The following is a 23,513-nucleotide window of genomic DNA, read 5'->3' as shown; positions in this document are numbered from 1 at the left end:
GTGTTGAGAGGACCGCGCAGAATCAGGGTCTTGATACCATTCCATGGCGGAGATTTGGTCGATTAATATAGTCATCAGATCATCGCTTTCGGGCATCCATCGCTTCCTGTCCAAGTTTCTCCAATGCAGCCTCGTAATTCGCCACCCTCTCCTCGCCCATTTCCTCAATCCGGACGCGGCCGACTTTTTGCGCACGCCTGATGCCCGCCCCCTTGGCGATCTTGCCCCAGAACCAACCACTCTCGTCGTCGCCGACGAGCGTCCACGCCCGACCGGCGCGGCCCGCACGGGCGGTACGTCCGACACGATGCACGTAGCCTGCCGCGCTCGGGGGCAGGTCGTAGTTGATGACGTGCTCGAGCTTGGGTAGATCGATACCACGGGCGACCAAGTCGGAGGCGATGACGATGCGGATCGGTGACGAGGGTGTCGTGAACGCGCGTAGGGTCTTGCGTCGGACGTTGGTGGGCGTTGTTGACGTGAGGGTGCTGATGTGCGGTGATAGTGATGGGTCGAGTAGAGTGAGGAGTCGTGAGAGACGAAGAGCTGCCTCGTTGGACTTTGTGAAAATGAGGGACACGGGGAGCGTCGACTTTTTGAGCTGGTACTTGGACGGCTTTGGTTCTGCGTCCGAGTCGGAATCCGAGTCGTCGTCAGAGCTCGTGTCGTCTGCTGAGGAGCTGTCATCAGACTCGTCTGACGAGGTGTCCGAGCCATCGTCTGCGGCGGCATCGTTGTTGCTCGGCGCAGCGCCAGCGCTCTTCATGTGACCAGCCTTGAGCAGCTCCAGCAGGTACAGCGGTTTCAGGTTGGTGTTGTGCACACGGATGGCAAACTCCTCCAGCAAGGCGGGCAGCGCGTGTTCCGCAATCAGCGCGTCGCCCTCGCTCTCCAGCACAATCAACTGTGGTCGCCGCAGCGCAAGCTGGTTGAGCAGGCTGAGATCGCGTGTCAATGTGGCGCTAAGAATGACCTTGCGCACGCCTTCCAGATCCATGTCCGGGAACTCGCGCGCAGTGAACTTTGAGGTCTTGAACTTTTCCAGGACCACGTCCAGCCACCCCTGGAAGCTCTGGGCCAGCAGCTTATCAGCTTCATCGACAACGAGCCAGCGAACATAATCAAGATCGAAGCCTGGTGTCTGCTCCAGGTGCTCGACTAAGCGTCCGGGTGTGCAAATAAGTACGTCCACCTTGGAGAAGAAGTCGACCACCTCCCCTTCCCAAGGACCCAGCCGTGGATCTGTCTCATCAGGGTCGAGATTTGATAGATGCGTAACATCGGACAGATCTCCTTGCCTTTCTTGCTGTATGCGCTTGTAGGCTTCCGGGTCATATCGTGATTGCTGCTCCATTAGATGCGCTTGCTCTGACTTGAGGGTCTGACTGCCTATGGCGACGCCGATGCGGACTCGCTTGCGGTTGCCGCCTTCGTACGCCTTGGCGCAGAGCTCAAAGACATCCTGCGCCTGCTTGACCAGCTCTCGCGTGGGAAGCACAACGAGCGCTCTGAGCCTGGTGACGAGGCCTTGACTGATATCCCTGACAATCGGCAAAGCGTATGCCAGTGTCTTTCCGGATCCGGTTGCCGCAGAAATCAGCAGGTCGCCGGGCCGTTGCTTGCTAGTCGGCAGTAACAATGGGATCGCCTTTGTCTGGACGGCAAAGGCATCCGGGAACCCCTTCTCCTCCAGCACGCGCGCAGTCTTGGGAAGGAGACCGAGCTCCGAGAAAGGAGTCCTTGTATCCTCAGCCACGCGAATGGGATCAGCCAGCCATCCAGGCAGCGTCTCGTATGTTGGGTTGGGTGTCTCCACAGATACAAGCTTCGGTTGAGGCAACGGCTCGAGATCGTGCACCTCTTCTGGCTCCTCTTCCGACTCTGATACCGCCTCAGCAGCAAACTTGTCAGCCAGCTTCAGCGATTTGGTTTTGCGCTCCAGCACTGTCTTGTGTCGTTTGTCGGTTTTCTCTACCGTGTCCCCCTTCTCCAACTTCGCCTTCTTCTTCTTCTTCTCCCTTTTCCGCTTCTCCTTCTTGCCCGAGGCAGGCTCTGTAGTGTCATTCGGAGCGTCGACCATTGGCTGATCCTCTTGTACGATCGGTTCGGATGGATCCTCAATGACCTCGTCCCGATCTTGTTGCTTGTCGCTTTTGCTGGCGTCCGATTTCTTCCCCTTCTTCGCTTTGCGCTCTGCCTTGGACTCGACGAGCTCCTCGCCGGCGCTGTTTTGCTCTGCGGGGCTGGTGTCGCCATTTAATGTCGATTTTGGATCCTCAATTTCCATGTCGTTATCAAGCTCATTTTGCTTCTTCTCTTTCTTCCCCTTTTTTGCCTTTCCACTATTGGTCACCTTCGGCGATTTCGTGCCTTCTGCATCGTCGTCTTTCGAACTGCTGACGCCATTGGCATCGCGCCCCTGTGACTCCTCGTCTTTCTGCGTCTTCTTGGATTTCTTGGCGGAGGACTCTGTTTGCCCCTCCTCATCAACAGTGCGCTTTCGCTTGACGCTGGACGACGTGGGCTCCTCGTCATCGAAGTAGTGCACGGCTGGTGGCACAGGCGGCTTCGGACTGGCATTGGCTCCAGGCACGTACCGAGCATAGCTGAAGCCCGGGGCGCCCACAGCTTGCGGCGTGGCGGCAGGCGTTGGGCTCGGTATGGGGGGCTGCGAAGATGCTGCCGCCTTTGGCGTGCCCGCAGGCTTTGCAGGTGGAATGTACCTCGCGTACATATTGGAAGAGCCCCAATGTCCCCAATGCGTGACGCTTGAGAATGGCTATGTCGCACTCGAATGGTGGATGGGTTGGGTGGTCGCGGATGGATGTCCATCATTCGCCAAAAATTTGGCGGTCGCGGCTTATCGCTGATTCTGCCACAGGCCACCGCCGGTCCTTATCGCGCGTACCCTTTAGTCGCGTGCAACTCCCAACCGCCAACGCGTTTCCCCTCGATCAGAAGAGCCACGATTCGATGAGGCGCCAACTCATGGCATAGCCTTGCGAAGCGAAGCTTGAACATGTCTCCGCAAGTCGAAATAACCCGCCCTGCAAATCGGAGGTTCGCGCCCGCATCGCTGTCAAGATGGCGCGTCGCCGGACGTATACCGTCGCCATGGTCAGCGACTACTTCTTTCCACAGCCAGGCGGCGTTGAATCGCACATATACCAGCTGTCGAGCAAGTTGATCGATCGAGGTCACAAAGTCATCATCATTACTCACGCCTACGACGACCGCAAGGGCGTGCGATACCTTACCAATGGCGTCAAGGTCTACCACGTACCATTCTTCGTCATCTACCGACAGACAACCTTCCCAACCGTGTTCTCGTTCTTCCCCGTGTTCCGAAACATTTGCATCCGCGAAAGGATAGAGATTGTGCACGGCCATGGCAGCCTAAGCAGTCTGTGCCACGAGGCCATTCTGCATGCGCGAACCATGGGGTTGAGGACGGTGTTTACAGATCATTCTTTATTCGGCTTTGCGGACGCTGCGAGTATCTTGACGAACAAACTTCTCAAGTTTATCCTCAGCGACGTCGACCACAGCATCTGCGTGAGCCACACCTGGTAAGTGCGCCCGTCTTTTAAGGACCGACGATCCTGACCTGTATGTAGTAAGGAGAACACTGTCCTCAGAGCATCCCTTGACCCTTTAATGGTGTCAGTCATTCCCAATGCCATTGTTGCAGAGTCTTTCCGTCCGCGTAACTACCGATCATCACCTCGTGCTGGCGCCAACGGGTTTCAACCTGATCCTCCTGCTCGACCACTAGCCCCGCATGAGATGATCACAATTGTAGTCATCTCTCGTCTCTTTTACAACAAGGGCACCGACTTGCTCACGGCTGCTATACCTCGTATTCTCGAGGAGCATCCCAACACGCGCTTCTTGATTGCTGGCTCCGGACCGAATGCCATCGACCTAGAGCAGATGATCGAGACCAATGTCCTGCAGGACAGGGTCCAGATGTTGGGCCCCATCCGCCACGAGGAAGTCCGCGATGTCATGACCAGGGGGCACATATACCTTCACCCCTCCCTCACTGAGGCCTTTGGCACGGTCATTGTCGAAGCGGCATCATGTGGGCTTTACGTTGTTTGCACTCAGGTGGGTGGCATCCCAGAGGTTCTCCCCAGCCACATGACCACATTTGCCAAGCCTGAGGAGGACGATGTTGTGGCGGCTACAGGGAAAGCGATCACTGCCATGCGCGCAGGCCAGGTCCGCACGGAAAAGTTTCATGACCAAGTGAAGAAGATGTACTCTTGGTCGAACGTCGCGTTGCGCACGGAGCGTGTGTACGACGGCATCACAGGCACAATTTCCGAGGAGGACTTTTACGGATTCGACATCGGGGGCTACAACGGGAGTCGCATACGGGATTTCACTCTCATTGACCGATTGAAGAGGTATTATGGCTGTGGCATTTGGGCAGGCAAACTGTTCTGCCTCTGCGTGGCCATCGACTATCTCTTCTTCCTGTTTCTCGAGTGGTGGTTCCCAAGGGAGAATATAGACGTCTGCCCTGACTGGCCGAGGAAGCCTTCCGCAGACGAGGGAAGCAGTTCTGTAGACGGAGATGCGAAGCGAGCTTCGTCTAGGGCATAGCAGTTTCGAATCCACGGGATCATGATTCCTATCAGATGCCATTCTCTTCTCACTTTCAGGCAATGTTAACAAATATTTAACATTATGCTCGAAGTAGCCAAGCAAACCGGCGCGTCGTGACATGGGTCGCTGGTAGAAGCTTATCGATAAACCTTCGGCCTCCAAATTCCGTCACCCAAACATTTGATCGCGACCAACCTCTTACGTGTCTGCCACCTGCCCAGCAAAGACATTCGGTCCGGCCATTTCCCCCTTCAGCTCGCCGCGACCATGTCGGCCATCTATAATCTCGAACCGCAGCCCACCGGCAAGGCCATCATACACACGACCCTAGGCGAAATCACCGTCGAGCTATTCGCGAAGCAAACGCCACTTGCCTGCCGGAACTTTCTGCAGCTGGCCCTCGACGGCTACTACGACGATACCATATTCCACCGTCTCGTGCCAGGATTCATCTTGCAAGGAGGCGACCCGACCGGCACTGGCAATGGCGGCGAATCAATCTACGACGGTGGCGCATTCAGCGGCGACCTGGATCCCTGGCCGATGGACATGCGCCAAGGGAAGAACGCAGGACCGCAGGGCATCAACTTTAAGGATGAGTTCCATTCAAGGTTGAAATTCAACAGGCGCGGGTTGCTTGGTATGGCGAACGATGGGCGACCGGACACGAATGGCAGCCAATGGTTTTTTACGCTCGACAAGGCAGAGGAGCTCAATGGGAAGAACACGCTGTTCGGCCGCGTCGCGCAAGATGGCACAATCTACAACTTGGCTAAGATTGGAGAGTCAGAGGTCGCAGAGGGCACTGATCGGCCCATGTACCCCGTCAAGGTGCAGCGGGTAGAAATCATAGTGAACCCCTTTGAGGACATGCAGAAGCGGTCACGCGTTGCGGTTCAAGCGCCCAGTAAACCGCCTGTCGAAAAGGAGAAGAAGAAGAAGCGCAAAGGGGGGAAGCAGTTGCTGAGTTTTGGGGACGAGGAGGGTGAGGAGGAGATGCCTGTGCTGAAGAAGCCCAAGTTCGATACCCGGCTTATCGCTGCCGACGAGACGGTCGACGACGTTCCTGCAGTGAAAGCGAAACCGAAGAAGCGCAAAGTATCACCAAAGCGACAGCTCTCTGGGCACGAGGAGGAGGATGAGGAGGCCGAGTCGATACCCAAGACCACCCTCAAGAAGAAACAGGTTCAGATCCGGGATGTATCACCCGAGCCGGAACTGACACCGCCACCGAAGAAGAGTGCAGCCGAACAGGCTGACGAGGAGATTGCCGCCTTGAAAGCGTCCATGAAGCGCAACGTACAGACAGAAGATACGGTTACACATGAGAAGAAGTCTGCACTAGACTCGCTAATACCGGAATCATCGATCAAAGGAGGCCGGAAAAGACGACCGGGGCAGACTGCGCTGGAAGACCCCAAAACGCTCCAGATGCTCAAAGCCTTCCAGTCGAGGCTGGAGAAGCTCCCGGAAAGCAAGGAGCCAGACACCGTCGTCAATGTCAACGACGGCACTGAGGACGTGGAAGCAGCCGCTGGCGACGAGGAAGCGGAGCTATGCGATCTTCACTTCATTGCCAACTGCCAGAGTTGCCGGGCCTGGGACAAGGACATCAAGGAGGACAGCGACGACGAAGGTTGGATGTCCCATTCGCTTTCGTTTGCGGCAGATCGGCTTGGCAAGGACCTTACCAACCGTCGCAAGGCTGAGGAGGAACTTGTCGTCATTGATCCTCGGGAGAAGGCCAAGGCCTTGAAGGAAGACAAGCGACCTCGTCGGGACCGAGGAGAGGGCAAGCAATGGGACCAAAGGAGAGACCAGGCAAAGAATGCGAAGCTGGCGAAAGCGGCGTCTCTGGCTGGCAGAGGTGCTAAATGATCCAACGTATGTACTTCTATGGACACGACGGAAACGCCAGCTAGGAGAGCTCCATGGACCTGCATCTCTGGGACATCCCCGTCCTGAGTTTGGATACATATTCGCTGTCCTTTTGTAGGAGAGCTAATACTCCGTGCAATGGCATTGTTGCGTCCGACAACCCTCTGTGCGCGCCACGGATCCTGCTCAGCTCCTGTCCAAACAAGTCTCCAAGAGCACCAAGACCCCAAGCTCGTGGGGGCCGTGTGACGAGACCGGGGTCAGGGGCTTGTCCTCATTTACCAACGAACGGTCACAGCGCTAACAGGGGGAGCTAGGAACGGCGCCTTGCCGAGCAGTGCGTCTGTCAATGTCATCGGTGGAACCGTGGATTCATTACAGCCGCTCCCAGGTCGCGTCGATGGTGGTTCAGTGGATGCTAAGTACTGTGCATAATTGATCACCAAATATAATGTTCACGAATTCTCTCACTGCCGCCCACTCTCGGACGATACATTGTGTCCCTAAAGGTCCCTAAAGATCCCTAAAGGTCGCACAGTGTCTCGTCCCCATGTATCGATGATGATTCCGCATCATGGAGCCCCCTTGGTGCAGTTGGCGATACGGATATCCGGACGAGTCTACAAAGTACGACGATCAGAATCTCAAGATAATGATAGAGACTGGAGCACGAGCCAGTGATTGCCGGCCTGCCTTAGCGTGGTGAATGGCTGAGTGGCCCCTGAAGCTCCCCAGGCGGGGAGCTCAGGTAGCCAATGAGATCCCGGGTCGCGACATGGGCTGGGCCGTGCCTGCCCCCAGACAACCGTCACCGCAGCGAAAACAAGAAGCGGGCAAGTGCAGCCTCGACGACTGGAGTTCGTTATTTCGTACCCGCGTCTTGTTGTTCTCCTCTCCCAAGCGCTTTTGCGCATTCGAATGTCCAAGATTCATCCCATTGAAAAATCTGTCCTTCTTTAGCAGCTCTACATTCTTTTGCTCTTTATTTATAGTCACTGTAAGTTGTGTACTAATTGTTTCCCATCGCTCGTGCCAGACCTAACTCGGCGCTCACAGCATTTGAACTCTTGGGATTTTCCACAAACAACAGAATCTGCCATCCTCAGCTTTAAAACTCTCATGACCATTCGCGAATTGCAGCAACACGTCCTCGAGACACTGCATACATATCACAGCTGTGTTCATGAGTCAATGGCGCAGCAATGGCGTCGACTCCCTCCAACCGCCTGAGGTTGACGCCGTCCAACTCTCCTTTTCTACCTCGCCCCTCTAGATCTCCGATGCGCGGCCGGTCTGCGCCCGACTCGCGCCTTTCGCTGAAGCGAGTGGTTGGAACGACATGCTCGTGCCCCGGCGGATTTGATACCGTCCAGTCTTCGTTTGCGTACTGCGCGGGGGCTGCTGTGGTCGTGGTGGACATTGACGGGGATCAATACACGCAGCGCTTCTTCCGCGCGCGGCCATCCGCCACTCCCACATACCCAGCGACAACCTTCCACAACGCGCCCTCGACGCCGAATGGAACACCGAAAGCAAACGACAGCAGGGGAAGGGCAGCGCCTCGCGACTCGATCTATGGTGGGGCTGACTGGTCAGACTCTTCAGGGTCTAAGACATGGACGAGTCGGGAAAGAATCAAGGCCGCCACATGCCTTGCGCTGAGCCGAGATGGGAAGTATTTGGCGGTAGGCGAGACTGGATACGCCCCAAGGGTTCTCATCTTCAACCTCCAAGACTCGTCTTCCGACACGCCGTTGGTGTCGATCAGCGAACACGCATTTGGCGTACGCGCCGTCGCGTGGTCGGCGGACTCCCGGTGGCTGGCCTCGCTAGGAGAGGCGAATGATGGTTTCCTCTACGTGTGGAAGATTGACCCACGCAATGGCTCTGCCAGGTTGTTCCAGCAAAACCGCTGCACATCGTACGTAAAGAGTATGCTGTGGCTGGGCAACTCACTCATCACCATGGGTGTGCGCCATGTGAAGGTCTGGAAGGTGGAGGAAATCAAAGTCACGTCACCAACGAAGCAGCGCTTCCTGGCCGAATCCGGATCGTCAACGCCATCTTCGCGCAGAGCGTTGCCTGGACGCAACGTTCTGCTGGGCAGCATGCTCGAAGCCACTTTTACTTGCGCCAGCGTGAACGGCAAGAAGCTCGTTGTGTGCACAGAAGCAGGCGACGTATGCATCTTTGACGATGAAGAAAAGCAGGTGAAGCTGGTCCGTGTGCTCAATGTCGGCTTTTCCATTACGTCAATCATCATTCGAGGAGACGTCGCGTATGTGGGCGGCGAGGATGGTCAGTTCGCGACGTTGGACGTTCAAGGCGTCGTGGAAGGTGTCGAGTCGAGCATACTGAGCAGCTCGAGAAGCTCGCGTGGGGTCGTGGCAATGGGGTTTCTCACACACAAACTTGTCACCATTGATGCCAACCACTCCATTGATATTTGGAACCCCGACGATACCCCTGGGAGGAATGCCAACGAGTTTCCGCACATAACCCTACCTGGCCATGGCGAGGCCATTGTCGGCTGTCAGACCCTACCAAATCCTAATCGAATGGACGCTGCCTTTTACACCTGGTCAGCGTCAGGGATCGTGGCATTCTGGGACCTCGAAGGTCGCGTCAGATCGCTTCTTCGAGTTGACGTGGACACGCCCGAGCAGGATGCCGAGCTGGGGATAATTAACCAGTTGACCTGCGCCCGGGTTTCAAAGTACGGCAAACTCCTGGTCACCGCGGATCGCCAGGGTATCCTCAAGGTCACCGATATAGCGACGGACGAATGCATTCTGGATACAAAGGCTCACACCTCCGACTGTGTCTGCATCAGTCTATATGAAGATGACACAAAGTTTCTGATGGCTACCTGTGGACGAGACCGCACGACGCAGCTTTTCCATCGGAACTCCAAGGGTCAGATTGAGCATTTCCAGACCCTTGACTTCAACTCCAAAGTCGTCGCCGTGGCAATTCCCTCGCGACACATGGTGTTCACGTGCTCTATGGAGAGAACAATGCAGGTCCATGAGATATTATCGAGGGAGGACGAACCTGACGTGTTGGCAGCCGTGCCCCATAAGGTCATATCACTAAAGGCCTCTCCAACATCCATGGAGATGAGCCGGGATGGATCGACCGCTTTCGTGTCTTTTCTGGATCGTTCAATTTCCCAATTTGATCTGAACAACGGGCGGCAAGTTCACAATTTCAAGTGTGTGGATGAAGGGGGAGCCGAGTCTGCCGTGCTGGACTGTCTTAATTTTGGCCAGTGGCCACCAAAGGACTTGGACTTCTTGCTCGGCGTGTCAAACACAGACAAGTCCATCCGCTTATATGACGCCAACTCGGGCGCTTTCATCGACCGGGAATGGGGCCACACCGAGGCCATCAATGGAATATGCCTTATAGAAGGGGATGACGGGACGAAGAAAGTTGTCAGCGTTGGATCTGATGCAACTATCATGATTTGGACCCTCGACTTGAACGATTCTTCGCCCAGGTCGTCGATAAGTAGGGATCCCTCGCCCGTGAAAGAAGCCACTTCAGCTCGACCAACGCTGCGACGGGTTCTTTCCAAGGCTGAACTGGCCGAGTTTCAGAAGCCAAGCCCTGGAAATCGGCCGTCGTCGCCTCCGAGGACATTGCGCCGGCGAAGATCACGCATGAACCTGGGGGTGAACAGCAGCGCAAAGACGCCAACAGGCCCATTGCAGGCCAGTCCGAGCAGCAGCACTATCGCCGAGGACACGCCATCGAAACGTCCTACTGGGGACAGCAGGCAGTACAGCCCTCCAACCAGCCCCAAGGGCAAGACTGTCACGCGTCGGCCTTCTTTGCCCGCACTAGGTCCGGTCGCGCGCAAAACATCTGGCGGCAATTTGCGGAGCGCTTTTGGCACCCTCAACATGGCGACCGAGCAAACCTGCCGCACGCTTCGCGTGTACAGAAAGAAGCTAGAGTCCGCGGAGCCTCTAAGCCCCGAGGTGTTGGCGGAGTTGGACAGAGAGCTACGCTTGACCGCGGCTGCTTTGGGGGATAGAGCCATCCGGAGCAAGGCAATGAACGAAACGGTTCTCAGCGGGCTCCTCGATCAGTATTCGGAGAGGCTCGTGACGTTGTTGGACGAGAAGATGAGGCTCACGTATCAGCCTCGGGCTCAGGAGAAAGGGAGCGAAAGCCCGGACGAAAGTCGGGCAGAAGGTACACCAGAAGATTCTGGGTCATCATCACCGTGATGTTTTATTTTGTTTGAGCGATCTGACGTTTCAGTCTGGCGTTGGGGAATGTTCTTTTGGGAATTAACTTGGGGAATAAATGGCCATCCTGGCAGTCGGGCAACGGAAAGACAAGCGCTGCACAAGCGATTAGGCATGATACCCTCAGGGGGGAGTCATTGGTATCGGCGAAATTGATACATTCTTGGCTACGAGCCAAATCCAAGCCCACTTCCCTCATGCATACTTGGTGACCTAGTGCTCTCGTTCACTCCAGTCACCCCTGTATGTGTGTGTCAGGGGCTCGAAACGCTGTTTACATCCATGGCTGGTTGTAATCTGGATCGTTGATAGCCGCATGCTTGCAACTGTCCATGCATTGAATCTTGCTTCAGGGTTTCCAGTGGGAGATTTTCGCAACGTATTTTTCTACATTGACCTTGAGGTTCTGCTTGTCCGGCTCTTTTGATACCTTGAGGTAGCTCACGAAGGAAGCACGTGACACGCTAGCACGGACAGGCTGGTGAGCAGGGCGATCCCAAGCCCGTCGGCGTTGAACGTCTTGTCTTCTCTTCCTCATTTCCACTTTTCCTATTTCATCCTTATCGCATCCCGATCGTCGCGAACCAATCACGTGATTATCGCAAAAATCATCACGACCATCAGCAGACGAGCGCGACCGTGATTAGGAGCTCAATAACGCGCCATAACCGATGATAGGCGTCAAAGCCACACACTTGCGACTTGGGGTGTTCAGGCCACTCTGCCTGTACGTCTTTCTGCCCCAAAACAGCCTTGTAGCGATGCCACGTCGCGCCAATCCAAACCTCGAACTTTGAAGTCGCTGACACGTTTGGTACGCTGCGTAGATCGTGGCGCCCATCCATCTCCTACCGAAGCATCTCGATCGCTGGCGAGGCGGACCCATTCAGAGCAAGGGCATGAATCAACTGTCGACGTATACCCACCTCGAGTCGCTGGTACTGTGGGAGTCGGTCCTCCAAGAGGGCGTCGAGCCAGCAGCATGGCCGCGCATCTCGGACCGACTTCTAAAAAATGAGTTCATCAAAACTGGGGATAACTTTGACGTGAAGCGGCTGCATTCGGACGCGCTCGAGAAATGGTTCTTTACGACGCTGCATCAGGAACTGTTGATTGAGGATCATGGCATTCTGAATGGCGATGGCGCAACGTCACCGGGTGGCACCGGGAAGAGGAAATTGGATGGAGGCTCGCCATCCGCTACGCTGAAGGATCTAGCGGAAAACCTAGACAAAGTCCCCAGAATCATCGATCGGCTGTGGGAGCGATACAAGACGCAAAAGGTCAAGGAGATTCGGCAAAAGGAGGACGACTACGATCAAACGCAAAGGGAGATTTACGTGCTGGAGAAGAATCAAGCGGAGCGGTCTAAGAGGCTGGCCAGGGAGAATGGACAGGCGCAAGCGGCATTATCGCCCAAAGAGATCAAGCCAGCGACGCCCAAGCTCCCACACAATACGCCTGTGCCTCCGCCCACAGCCACGCCAGCCCATCCGCCACCGGCTCCATCCGCGCAGACTGCGTCAGCTCGAAGTCAGTCGGTTGGCAGTCCGGCTGTTCAGCCAAAGCCTCCCACGCCGAATCCCCCAATCGCTCTTCCTGCGCAGCACCAAGCACAACCTCCTTCAGCCGTCCCTTCTGGTCCCGTCCGTACGCCATCTGCGGTGCAAGGGCAGCCAGCAAACGCTGGTAGCCCGGTTCTTCAAGCGCCAAACAGCGCTCATCAACAGCCGCAAAGAGTGCTACAAGCGCCCCAGCAACAGCATCCCGCCAAGGTCCCGATATCACCGCGACCTAACACCACTACACCGGTGCCCGCTTCTGCGGAGGGCAGCATAGCGCCTCAACCGGCAGATGTAGCAAATGGCCCCGGTCAGGGTGGCCTCAAGTGGGAGAAGCCATATCAGCCGGCCGGCGCGGTGCCGCATCCACAGCATCCACCGCGCCCAGTACCATCACCGGCTGCGCCCAGAGCTGCCACACCTCAACAGTACGCGCAGCATCAACAGCAGTGGCAACAGCAGCAGCAGCAGCAGCAAGACCAGTATCAACAAAAGAGCCAGTCCATTGCCCCTGGGTCTCAGCAACCACAACCACAACCACAACCACCTCTCGCTCAACAGAATCGCCCTCAAACCCAACCGCAACCTCATCAACCATCTCAGCCGAGTCCAGTTTTGGTAGCTCCCCAGAATGCAGGCCAAGCAGTGCCTCAAATCCCAGCAGCCACAGCCACAGCTCGAGCCGCCGACACTGGACCGGCAGCGTCACCTCAGCCCCGGCCGCAGACCAAGACTCCCGTACCTCCTCCTCCTCAACGACCCATACAACCACAACAACCGCAGTCAGCACCGCAACCGCGACCTATTGCGGCAGCTTCCCCCTTACCGCAGTCTCACAATGGCCTGGCTGCACCTCCCCAACGATGGCCACCAGGTCAACTACCTCCTGGGCAACGTGTTTCGCCTCCCACAGGCGCCGGCACACCAACTCCTCAACAGGCGCCAAACGATCAAAAGCCTATGGCGGCGCCGCATGGCCCCCAGCAACCTCGACCAGCCATCCCAGAACATATACTACGTCAAGCTGCGACACCTGTCCCTAGGCGGGTCAGTGCTGCAGCAGCATCATTACCAACTACACCCCTGCAGCTCGGGCTTCCGGTCACCAAAGGCGGTTTAATTACGAGCTGGACACGATCACCTACGCCTTCCACGCCGAAGCCTACTGATTCACAGGAAGTAGAGAGTCCCGCATGGGAGCCGCTGAGCCCACCAAAACCGCAGTCTACCACACTGCCAGTGCCGCGTAAGGCGCCAGGCTGGACAACCCAGTCCCATCTCGGCGCGCCACCGCCCCTGCAAACACCAACAGCGCCTTCAAACAAGCTACCTTTGCCTGCCCAATCGGGGCGGAGAACTAAAAGAACAAGCACTAGGAAGCTGCGCGAAGCCACCGGCACGCCTTTGGGCGAGGGACGCAGGCGCAGCGACTCTGTTGTGTCGGGGACCGACGAGCTTGCTTTGGATCACCCTGACACCATGCCAAAGGTCAAGGATGAGACTTCAGGCCATGAAGAGGGAGGTGATACCACGGCTGATGAGAGCGTGGCTCATCGAAACTTTGCAACGCCCGGTAGTGTGTCTCGGATCCTGAAGCGCAAGAGGCAAGAGACGCCATCGGAACCGCCTGGCCCACCCACGCAGGTGTTCTGGACTCGAGGATTCCACAAGGTCAGCTATCAAGCGCTGGACCAGATTGCCTCCCACCGTGACGGCAACATGTTTCTCAAACCTGTGCGCGAACGGGATGCGCCTAACTATCGCCAGATCGTTCTGCAGCCTCAGGACATGACAGCCATCCGCGCAGCCGTAAAAGGGGGCAACCAAGCGGCCACCCAGGCGGCTGCTAATCTGCCCAATGGTGACCCGGGCACTCCTGGTGTTTGGCTCCCCATCTCGGATGACTTGCGCCCGCCCAAGGGCATCGTCAACAGTGCCCAGCTTGAGCGAGAGCTATGCCACATGTTCTGCAATGCCATCATGTACAACCCCGATCCCAACCGTGGGCCGGGGCAGGCCTTCATGCGACGTACCCAGGAGGAGGAGGACGACGTGTTGGGCTATCATCTCGACGAGAATGCAGTCGTGAGCAATACGCAGGCCATGTTCATCGAGGTGGAGAAGCAAATGGGCGATCTGCGCGCGGCAGAGAAGGATAGGTCCGGCCCGGCGCCCTCGTTGACACCCCGTCCGGGCAGCGTCGCAACGCCGGCGGACGACACGGCGGAGGAGGAGGACGAGCTCGCCGCCGATGGAGACATGACTTCTGGCACCGCCAAGAGACGACGCGTGAAGCCATAGATCGGCACGTGTCGTGCCATGGCGGGGCTAGGACGCAGGACGTAGCTGTTTGGCTGTCTTATTTTTAGCGACATGATACACCCTGACGGTTACGCAGCGGTCAGAATAATTTATTAATGCAACATCGTGGTCAAGGGTGATGTGTCTTTCTGATGCGAGAGATCCATACACTCAACCCATACAAAATGAACGCAACCTTGTTCCAATGTCCGAGACACCACGAATCTCAATGAGTGTAAGCAATGACTAGTCGCCTGCTCAAAAAAGGGGCAACAATATCAATGAGGACGTGACACTTGGGGAGAGTTCTGAATGCCAATGTTGGGCTCGCCTAGAGACGTATCAAAAACACGCACTCATGCATCAGCATTCTCGATAATAGCCACATTCATTATCATCGTCATGGGAAACTAGAGGCGTTCGAGATTCCGAGCCCTGCCGTCCTGTCTACTATGCGCATGATAGGGAGCTCGCCAAACATCCCGGAGCGCCCGCCCCTCGCCCTTTTCTATATCTTGCATGGATAGAAAGATCTTTTCTAGGTGACTCATACCATAACTTTCTTCAGGCGACTCTGATAAAGCAAATTCACCGTTCCACACGGACACCGCCTTGTATCTTCATTGCCTGAAACAGCTACACCATGCCTTTGAGGGATTCAGGCTTTTGACTCAGCAGCTTATGTAGAAGAAGCCATTTTCAACGTGCGCGGCCAACAGGGACAGGTGCAAATCCGCCCACAGGGGGTTCTGCGGCGAATCGAATGCCTTGTTTGGCCTCGGAGATCTGTTAGGCGTGAAGCCGCCCATCACACAGGGCCGCATCTTGTCGCCGATTGCCAACACCGCCTCGGGACGCGTTATGTTGTCTGCGTCCGAAATCGCGATAGCTTTGGCAGATGTCTTGAAGTCGCGGTACAGTGGCTTTTGAGACATTGTTGGTGTCGTGCACAGGATGGAGCAGTGATTCACCAGAAAGGCGCATGCCTCTTTCAGAACCTTGGAGACGTCGTCATCCAAACCGACATTTGCAGGACTTCTCAGTGGGGTCGACGTTGACGAGTGTGCTGCAACCTGTTCGGTGGCCCAGACTTGATGATGTACGAGGAAGTCCTTAGCGGTCGATAGAAGTCTGTCTTGCGGATGGCCTCACGTAGTGTGAAGAGCGCCGCGTGATCCGTATTCAAAAGATCATTGTTGAGGATCTTGGTGACTTTGAAGAGCCACTCGCAGAGTGACAGCGACTTCTGCCACGCGCCGGCAGCGACATGAGGGGATATGCCGGTCTTACGTCTCCATCTCGCCTTGACAAGCTCCATGAACTCAAGAAGCTCAAGCTCAACAGCAAATCCTCTGATGACTAGAGGAGACCGGATTTTGAACCTGAGGCTCCCTTGTGGAGTGTTCAATCGCTCCATGACCTTTTCTGAATCCGCTTGCAGGGCCGCGGCGAACTCATTAGCTATGAAATTGCTCGAAGCCGTCGCGAATACCGGACCCAAAGATGCCAGCACGAGCAAAGTGGTTGCAGTGGCATGTTTCTGCGCTCTGCTGCCAACAAATGTGATCATGCCCATGTATGAGGGCGGCAGGGATGGAAGGCTGACTGAGCTCTGGTCGTGAGACATTGAACGGAGGATGGTGTCCCGCAGTTCTGGGTGTCTGCATGCGCTGAAGATGTTGAAACTCTGTAAAGCCTGCTTATCGACGGCTCCAAACGCTTCTTGGAGACGATTCACTTCGGATTCACTGAGGAATCCTACTACGCAGGAGAGAATCTTTGCCGGGTCTTGACCCATGACGTAGGCTCGCAGCATAGCAGATCGAACATGGTCTGCTGTCGGGGATTGTCCGACTTGCAGTCCCTGGACATCATATTAGCTTGATGCATCTCCGATTGGAATTTGACTTACAAGAATAGCCGGGTACTCTTGGACAGGACCTCCTGGGGGAGACGGGGGTAACTTCCAAGCCTCTATTTTGTCCTTGTGACCATCAACTCCGCTATGAGGGGACAATGGGGGCTGTTCATTTGGCACAAGACCTTCAAGCTCTGCCCTAACAGCTGGGCTAAAGAGCTGGTGCAAACCCATCACTATCGTCTTCTCAGTATGTGGGACCGGACGTTTGCGAAGATAGATGGTCTCGAAAGTCTGTCCTTGTTCTTTGTACACAGTGTAAGTATTTGATGGTGACACTTTCGAATCCGTGCTCGCTGCCTTGTGAGAAGTAGGCCGGTCAACCTGTAATGCCAGGTAGCCAATCCCAGTTGGGCCCTCAGAATGGACGTCGCGGTTCCGGTAGACGACTCCTGGCCAAAAAATACGGCTGTCCTCTTGCTCTGGACCATGGGCCTTGAAGGGCTCAAAGCAGACGTCGATGGACGCTCGCCCTGTGACCAAACCATTGTGCTTGGCCGAAGACTCAGGTACTTCAGCCCTTGCTTTGAGGAACGGAAACTGTGTATACTGTGTACGTATTCAATTAGCAAAAAGTCCTTCCACTTGTCAAGCAATGTAAGACTTACAAAGTCGGTGGGGACACGGATGAACGCCATGTATCTGGTGGTGGCGCCGGGTTTAGAATCGGCCTTTTTGACGAATTGTGCCTGTAAGGGGAGTCTCCGGAGCATATTGGCTGCTTTGATTTCAACGTGGGCACTATGCTTCACGCTCTGGCCTAGAATGACCAGTGCCTGTTGGCATGTGTCGAATTTGTGATGAGGGAGGAACATCTTGTTGTTGCCACATCTCTCCAGCAATGCGGCGTCTCGGTCTGGGTGCCAGTCATAACAAGGCCCATTCTTAGTGTACATAGACACAATTTCTGAAAGGCTGGGTGACATCGTGCCTCAGATATGCTGGAGATCGGTCTTTGGTGGTTTCGTTCAGCGATGTGCCAATGTTCTAGGCAAGTTGGAGCTCTTGGAACATAACAGAATCACACTGGAAACGAAGATGATGATGAAGAAGAGGACGAGAGGGAGAGCAGTGCGCAAGCTGAAGATATAGCAGAGAGGGGGGCTGCTTAGGCAGCAGAGGAGTCACACTCTTTCAGGTAAGTTCGTCTCATCTCATATACACCCGACGTGAGCGTGATCGTGATCGTGATCGTGATCGTGAACTTGACCGCAGGCGATGAGTGGCTGGATTCAATGCAAGGCAGGGGCTCACTCTGGAAGCACCTCAACTGGGAAGTAGCTGCCGGTGTGACCTTTGAGAAACAGCACGCGTCCAGGGTTCAGCTAGCTGACGCGACAGCTGCACGCATTCACACAGGGACAGGATATGCATGAGCTTCTTTCATGCACTGGCCTATCAGCTTTTGAGAATCTGGGGCTTCAGAAAGCTCAACTGTATGTACATTAGCCTTGGAGCCAACTCATGGATATCGGAGATAATATCTTGTTATGAGGCGTCCTCAAGTCGCCAGGAAGGTACTGGCAAATGGACGCATGTATACCCCTGGACACAACATCTCGATCAAGTGCTCTTGAGCTGTGACATCTGGCTCTCCTAAAGCCGAGATATCAAAAGCAAACCCCGGCGTGTCGCCAACATACGCCATGCTATCACGAAGCGCTCCGTCTCTCTGTGATGTCCCGGTAATGATGCTCGGGACGCCGCGACTGGTCTTTCCAGGGGGTGATAGAGACCGTCCGTAGAACTCCTCGTATAAAACATCAACCAGCGCCGTGCTGTTCTCGCTCTACCTGCAAGAACCATGCATGCTGTATCGGTGGCGGCGGTGCTATCAGCACTTGTGACGGTTGCGCGGGGTGACTGTCCCCCTCGTGCGCGGTCGCCTTGGCGCTTCTGTTGTCGTGCTGGAGTATTGTAACGTAGAATGCAGTCGTGTCGGGGAGATGAATCTGCAACCTGAACCCATCCTCTCATTCAATGAGTGGCTTCTTCTGACCTCCAACCATGCATAACCCCAGTGCTCGTAAAGAATCGCGGTCGCTTGCTAAAATGATGGAATGAGCGGGCAGCATGGGGTTGTTTGGGTCGACGTGTGAGGCATCCTTGGCGGCCTGTTCGATGGCGTCCATTTCCTCCTTGCAGCCCTGTTGGTCGAGGGGGCAGATGACGATCGGCTGTCGTATGCTCACGTCGCGAGCGCTACTCAAGTTCACCCGCACGGGGTTAGTGAATCATTCCTTGACAACAGAGCCTGTGCTTACCTTGATGTTGAGGTAAAACTCAATTTTGTACAATGTCGATGTAGTGGTGAACGACTGGACCTCGTACATGGGAAAGCCCGGTTTCCCCCGCTTGACCACTCCATCGGGGTCGCGTAAATCTTTTGAAGGGAAGCAAAGACCCATGTTCGTGGCGTAACCCGCCTCGGGAAGCTTGGTCTTGACCTGCTGAACCTGCTTGGATATCTTGTTGATCTTCTTGGTCGGCTCGTCCCCTTCGGGATTGAAGGTGATCTCCTCTTCGATTGTGAGTGTGATCTTGTCGATGGACACCCGCTTGGCTTTACTGAGCCAGTCTGGGTTTGGCGACAACTTGATGTAGACGGTTATGGGATCACTAGGCCCGTAGCTCCATCGCGGCAGGTTGATGCCCAGGTGAACAATGCTGTCGTTGGTGACGAGCTTCGTCTCGGGCTTGTTGTACATGCCAAAAGTGGACAAGGTATCGTAGCGCCGAAGCGGCATGGGAAAGGTGTACTTGTATTGATTGCTGTGGCCCTGTTGCACGGTGACGACGAGTTCGTAGAGTGTCTCCGCCGTCCGGTTCGGCAGCTGTAGTGAAGCGGGAGGTATGCGACGGTTAGTCTCCTCGCCGCCCCGACCAAACGGTATGAAAAGGACGAAGGGCAGGTCCATGGCTATGACGTTCTCCGCCTCCTTGCCGGTCGAGCAGCGGAACAGCAGCACCTCTTTCCCCACAACGTCCGCTGTTTCTCGTCTCGGTGTTCCCAGGTGTCGTTTGGCAAGGTTGTCGGCGTCGGGGTGGATTGTTTCTTTCCGTTGAAGACATATTCGAACTAGAGACACCGGCACTGGCATGGAGTACCCTACGCCTGGACGGATCTCGACCTTTCCCTCGATACGCGGCTACGCAGGATGTTAGTGGTGCAGCGGAAAGATCGAAGCGGGCAAGAGGGGAAGGAGGGCGTACTAAGGTGGCCGAGATGCCTGGGTAGCCCACGAGAAAGCTGCTGTTAGGCGGCCCCGAGACCCTCACGCTGGCCGGCGCGACGACAGTAGCCATGATTATGGTGTCGCTCGCCCAGCCGGGCAGCTGACTCGAGTTGGTGACAAAGCTACACGCGACCTTGGGGATGCTAGGTAGAAGGCGGGAGCGCCGCGACTCGGGCCGGGATTGGGTCTGCAAGTGGTGGGATTGGCGTGCGAGTATACCCAGAGCTAGAGGAATCGATGATTGCTGTGCTCGAGGTGCCTGGGCGCTTGAACGGCCGTCGTGGTCGATCGATCGCGGTCAGCGCGTGCGATGCACTACTGGAGATAGGCGGGGTTGGGACTTGGAATCGTCGTCGGAACGGAGGCTCGAGGACTGGGTGTCGCAAAGAAGGAGGGTGATATGGACGGGGTGCCTGGAACCGGCAGCAGAGAGGAGCGAGTGTCTGTCTATAGGTCGAGCTTTAGGCGTTGTAGGAAAATGCAGTGCATCGTCGTCGCACAAGTCAGCGGCTTGCGGGTGTGAGGAGAGCGACGACTGGAGGTTGTTGGAGTATGGGACGGAGATGATGTCCAGGTGCGCCCAGACCAGGCGCCCGTCCGTGTGCTTGCAGAATGCAGACGAAGGACTGGACATGGACTCTGAAGAGAAAACGGGTTATGCTGACGGACGGCAGGGCTCGTGGTCAAGCGTTGAATGCGCGCGCACAGGTCGGGGGCAGGGTTGCAATGTTACCGAGTGGTCTGCGCAATGGTATTGTAATGGTGACTCGGCTTATTAGCGTTTCTATGATGCCTAAGTACTACCTAACGTTACCTTAAGGTACCTTAGCTTATGCTTGTTCCAGCTCTACTACCTAAAGGTAAGATAAGGTAGGACTGGGCTGACTAGAGGGGGGCTGAGATAGGACGGAAGATCTATGCGATTTCCGGGAAGCATTTATTTAATAAGTGTGGTTTTCGTCTATTTGCAGTGCTTCTCGAGTCCTCAGTTACGAGCCAAAGGTACCTTACACAATATCCATCCATTGACCCAAGCCCTACCGTTAGCAGTCGATGGTGCCTCGTTGCCCAACTAACGTTGAACTGCCCCGGATGCGCTATCCTCTTGCTGCTCAGCATCAGACCGTCTAACTATAATTACATTGGGATTGGGTGAGTAGTGTCAGCAAGGAGATGCAGTCATAATGCTAGCCTGCTAGGACCGATTGGACCGATTGGACACACAGGGCTGACGATACATTCCCAGGATCCGCAATGCCTGCGGCGGCAACAATTAGCTCGGCTACGCTTATTTGCGTCCTCACAGTGCTTGGAGCTGCTGCTGCCGAGTCGCTGCTTCGAATGTCTGTGGTGGTGAGACAGTGAATGATTATTAGAACAACAGGTCGAGGGCGCTGTTCTTGGGTTCCGGGATCACAAGTCCGTACAGACGCCCTTCCTGTGCCTCGAATGAACATGTCAGCAAGCCACATGAACAGCTCAAGTCCATGGCGCCTGGAATACATGGGTCTTCAAGATGTCTTGGGAGTGTAAGCGATTGCCCAAGTCGATGCGTGCCGACGGTAAGTTACCCGTATGCGGGGTCGCGTGCTCGGGCCAGCATTCACGCGAATCCCTTATTTTCACTTGGCACGATTAGAACAAAACTTTGTTTCGTCGCGACAGCAACAGCTTTTACTCTCGGATAACCCTCACGACGACCACGACGACGCGCGCAATTATGTCCGTCACTCTGCACACCACGCACGGCGACATCAAGATCGAGGTCTTTTGCGAAAGCGTGCCCAAGACAGCAGAGGTATGGCTCAGCCAGCAAGCCCCTAAACCGTACGTGTACTCACCATCTTTGCAGAATTTCCTCGCTCTCTGCGCGTCGGGCTACTACGATGCCTCCCCCTTCCACCGCTTGATCCCCAAGTTCATGGCACAGACCGGCGCCCCCGCGACACCGACCCCCGAGAACCCCAAGGGTGGCCGGTCCATCTGGGGCGGTCCGTTTGAGGACGAGATCCGCCCAGCCCTGAAGCATGGCGGTCGTGGCGTCGTGTCCATGGCGAACAAGGGCCCGGCGACAAACGGTTCGCAGTTCTTCGTCCTCTTCGACAAGGCACCCCATCTGGATGGTCTCAATACCGTCTTTGGCAAGGTGATTGGGGATGAGGGGCTGGCGACACTCGCCAAAATGGAGGCTGTAGAGGTGGACAAGAAGAACCGACCCAAGGAGACGGTCCGGATTGACTCGGTCACGATTCATGCCAATCCGCTGGCTGGCTGAGAACTTGAAAACGACACAATGGCACGGCATGATGAACGATTGGACAAAAAGGGGAAGCTGTGTTCATTGAGGAGCGAACGAGGGCCAGCCTCGACATCAACACGGACAAGCACAAGGCCTAGAAGCAGAAACTCACCATCATTACCTCGACATACCTATTCAATGGCCTGTCAGAACATGTCAGACCCCCACTCGACCTCCAGCGCCGATCCCAAACGAAGAAAGCGCGGCAGCGACCCGTCGCCGTCATACCCTATCCACAGCAACATCCTCTCTTCATCGCGCACCGACCAGTCCATGAACAAGGCCTGTACCTCGACGACCGTCCGCATCTCCATCGGGTACTTATGGGTGATCCTCCTCGACCCCCTCTCATCCGCCCGACCCAGCGACAGCAGCATGGGCTTCATGCCAGGGTCGTAGTCCGGGAACTCCATGGCCTCGCAAAGGGGCAGCCGCGACACAATCACGTCAAATAGGTGCCGCAGCTCAAAGCTGCGCTCGCATTGGCCCTTCTTCTTGGGCATGCCGGGAAAGTGCCGCGCGGGCTGCATCCCGAGCTCGTCGCAGACATCTTGCGTGTAGTAGTCTCTCTGCATCAGATACAGGAAGCCGGGGACATACATGTCGAGCAGGTTGCCAAACTCGAAATCCCGCTCCGCGATGCGCAACCCTTCGAGGACCTCCAGCGTCTCCTGTCTGTTTCGACCGACGTGCCGCGCCTCTGTTTCCCCATTCCGCTTCCGCTCAATGGTCATTATTTTGGTGGGGGGCGTCTTTGGTGCTTCGTACAGGGCCTGTTCGGTCCTTGCCGCGACCGCGGCCATGAGCTGGTCGACCATCCCCCGCTCGCGAAAGGCGAGTGCGATCTCTGTGCGCTCGTAGGCATATCCCCGGACAAGCGGAAAACTGATGCGGAGATGGACGGGAAAGTCAGACATCTGGGACGAAAAGAAGATGGTTAGCCGAGACGACGGGGTACAGATACTCACAGGTTAGGCAGCTCCGAAACCAACTTCCAGAGTCAGTAATTAAGCTGTGAATGCTGCGGATGGGGAGCCCAAATATCAAAACCAATGTGCCAACATGCCCTCTTTATCGTCTTCGCCATGTCAAGGCCGTTTTGTTGTTCTTGTCGCGAAGACTTGGAGACTGTTCGCGTCTCCCGACCAGTGTCACTACCTCGACCACTTGACCCTTCCCACATGACCACGAGAACGTCGTACAGCAGGCAAAATGCAAAGAGAACAGTCAAAAATAGTGTGCATACACCTGTGAAAGAAGTGACTTGTGTGCGGCCGTCCATTTGCAAACATCTCTTTGACGCGAAGTGGTGGCGTACGCGCAATCGGCCGTAGCACTCTAAGCTCTCTCTACCCATGAAACAACAACCTATTTCAAACCACCAACAACCATATGCTTACATCAAGTTCCAAAAAATATTGACCCGTTGCCGCCTTGGCCCCTTGA

The 23,513-nt window shown here is 55.7% G+C and overlaps 8 protein-coding genes across 8 annotated transcripts; 4 read left to right on the top strand and 4 right to left on the bottom strand.

The window, feature by feature from the left end:
* Positions 1-79: 79 nt before the first annotated feature.
* Positions 80-2,734, bottom strand: J7T54_004969 (DEAD-like helicase; the record flags this gene model as incomplete). Its single annotated transcript, XM_051506012.1, has 1 exon — positions 80-2,734. One exon carries the CDS (start codon positions 2,732-2,734, stop codon positions 80-82), a length of 2,655 nt encoding a protein of 884 aa, XP_051362659.1.
* Positions 2,735-3,084: 350 nt separating this feature from the next.
* Positions 3,085-4,611, top strand: J7T54_004968 (glycosyltransferase family 4 protein; the record flags this gene model as incomplete). The annotated part of the gene is made up of 2 exons (XM_051506010.1): positions 3,085-3,569; positions 3,618-4,611. 2 exons carry the CDS (start codon positions 3,085-3,087, stop codon positions 4,609-4,611), a joined length of 1,479 nt encoding a protein of 492 aa, XP_051362658.1.
* A 270-nt stretch (positions 4,612-4,881) lies between these two features.
* On the top strand, positions 4,882-6,492 carry J7T54_004967 (Peptidyl-prolyl isomerase CWC27; the record flags this gene model as incomplete). Its single annotated transcript, XM_051506009.1, has 1 exon — positions 4,882-6,492. One exon carries the CDS (start codon positions 4,882-4,884, stop codon positions 6,490-6,492), a length of 1,611 nt encoding a protein of 536 aa, XP_051362657.1.
* Positions 6,493-7,772: 1,280 nt separating this feature from the next.
* J7T54_004966 (Mitogen-activated protein kinase-binding protein-like protein) lies at positions 7,773-14,614 on the top strand (the record flags this gene model as incomplete). Its single annotated transcript, XM_051506008.1, has 5 exons — positions 7,773-10,695; positions 10,969-10,994; positions 11,579-12,828; positions 12,944-13,360; positions 13,690-14,614. 5 exons carry the CDS (start codon positions 7,773-7,775, stop codon positions 14,612-14,614), a joined length of 5,541 nt encoding a protein of 1,846 aa, XP_051362656.1.
* Positions 14,615-15,285: 671 nt separating this feature from the next.
* Positions 15,286-17,347, bottom strand: J7T54_004965 (uncharacterized protein; the record flags this gene model as incomplete). Its single annotated transcript, XM_051506007.1, has 5 exons — positions 15,286-15,652; positions 15,706-16,478; positions 16,527-16,558; positions 16,940-17,081; positions 17,141-17,347. 5 exons carry the CDS (start codon positions 17,345-17,347, stop codon positions 15,286-15,288), a joined length of 1,521 nt encoding a protein of 506 aa, XP_051362655.1.
* A 1,158-nt stretch (positions 17,348-18,505) lies between these two features.
* Positions 18,506-20,402, bottom strand: J7T54_004964 (Arrestin family protein-like protein; the record flags this gene model as incomplete). The annotated part of the gene is made up of 4 exons (XM_051506006.1): positions 18,506-18,709; positions 18,797-19,681; positions 19,746-19,955; positions 20,085-20,402. 4 exons carry the CDS (start codon positions 20,400-20,402, stop codon positions 18,506-18,508), a joined length of 1,617 nt encoding a protein of 538 aa, XP_051362654.1.
* A 1,086-nt stretch (positions 20,403-21,488) lies between these two features.
* Positions 21,489-22,043, top strand: J7T54_004963 (uncharacterized protein; the record flags this gene model as incomplete). The annotated part of the gene is made up of 2 exons (XM_051506005.1): positions 21,489-21,566; positions 21,621-22,043. 2 exons carry the CDS (start codon positions 21,489-21,491, stop codon positions 22,041-22,043), a joined length of 501 nt encoding a protein of 166 aa, XP_051362653.1.
* A 170-nt stretch (positions 22,044-22,213) lies between these two features.
* J7T54_004962 (uncharacterized protein) lies at positions 22,214-22,984 on the bottom strand (the record flags this gene model as incomplete). Its single annotated transcript, XM_051506004.1, has 1 exon — positions 22,214-22,984. One exon carries the CDS (start codon positions 22,982-22,984, stop codon positions 22,214-22,216), a length of 771 nt encoding a protein of 256 aa, XP_051362652.1.
* Positions 22,985-23,513: the final 529 nt, after the last annotated feature.

The sequence above is a fragment of the Emericellopsis cladophorae genome (genome assembly GCF_022114955.1).
Source record: "Emericellopsis cladophorae strain MUM 19.33 chromosome Unknown NODE_18_length_329999_cov_121_726099, whole genome shotgun sequence".
NCBI lineage: Eukaryota > Fungi > Ascomycota > Sordariomycetes > Hypocreales > Bionectriaceae > Emericellopsis > Emericellopsis cladophorae.
The sequence above is the reverse complement of the archived record's forward strand: the minus strand, read 5'-3'. Positions and strand labels throughout refer to the sequence as shown.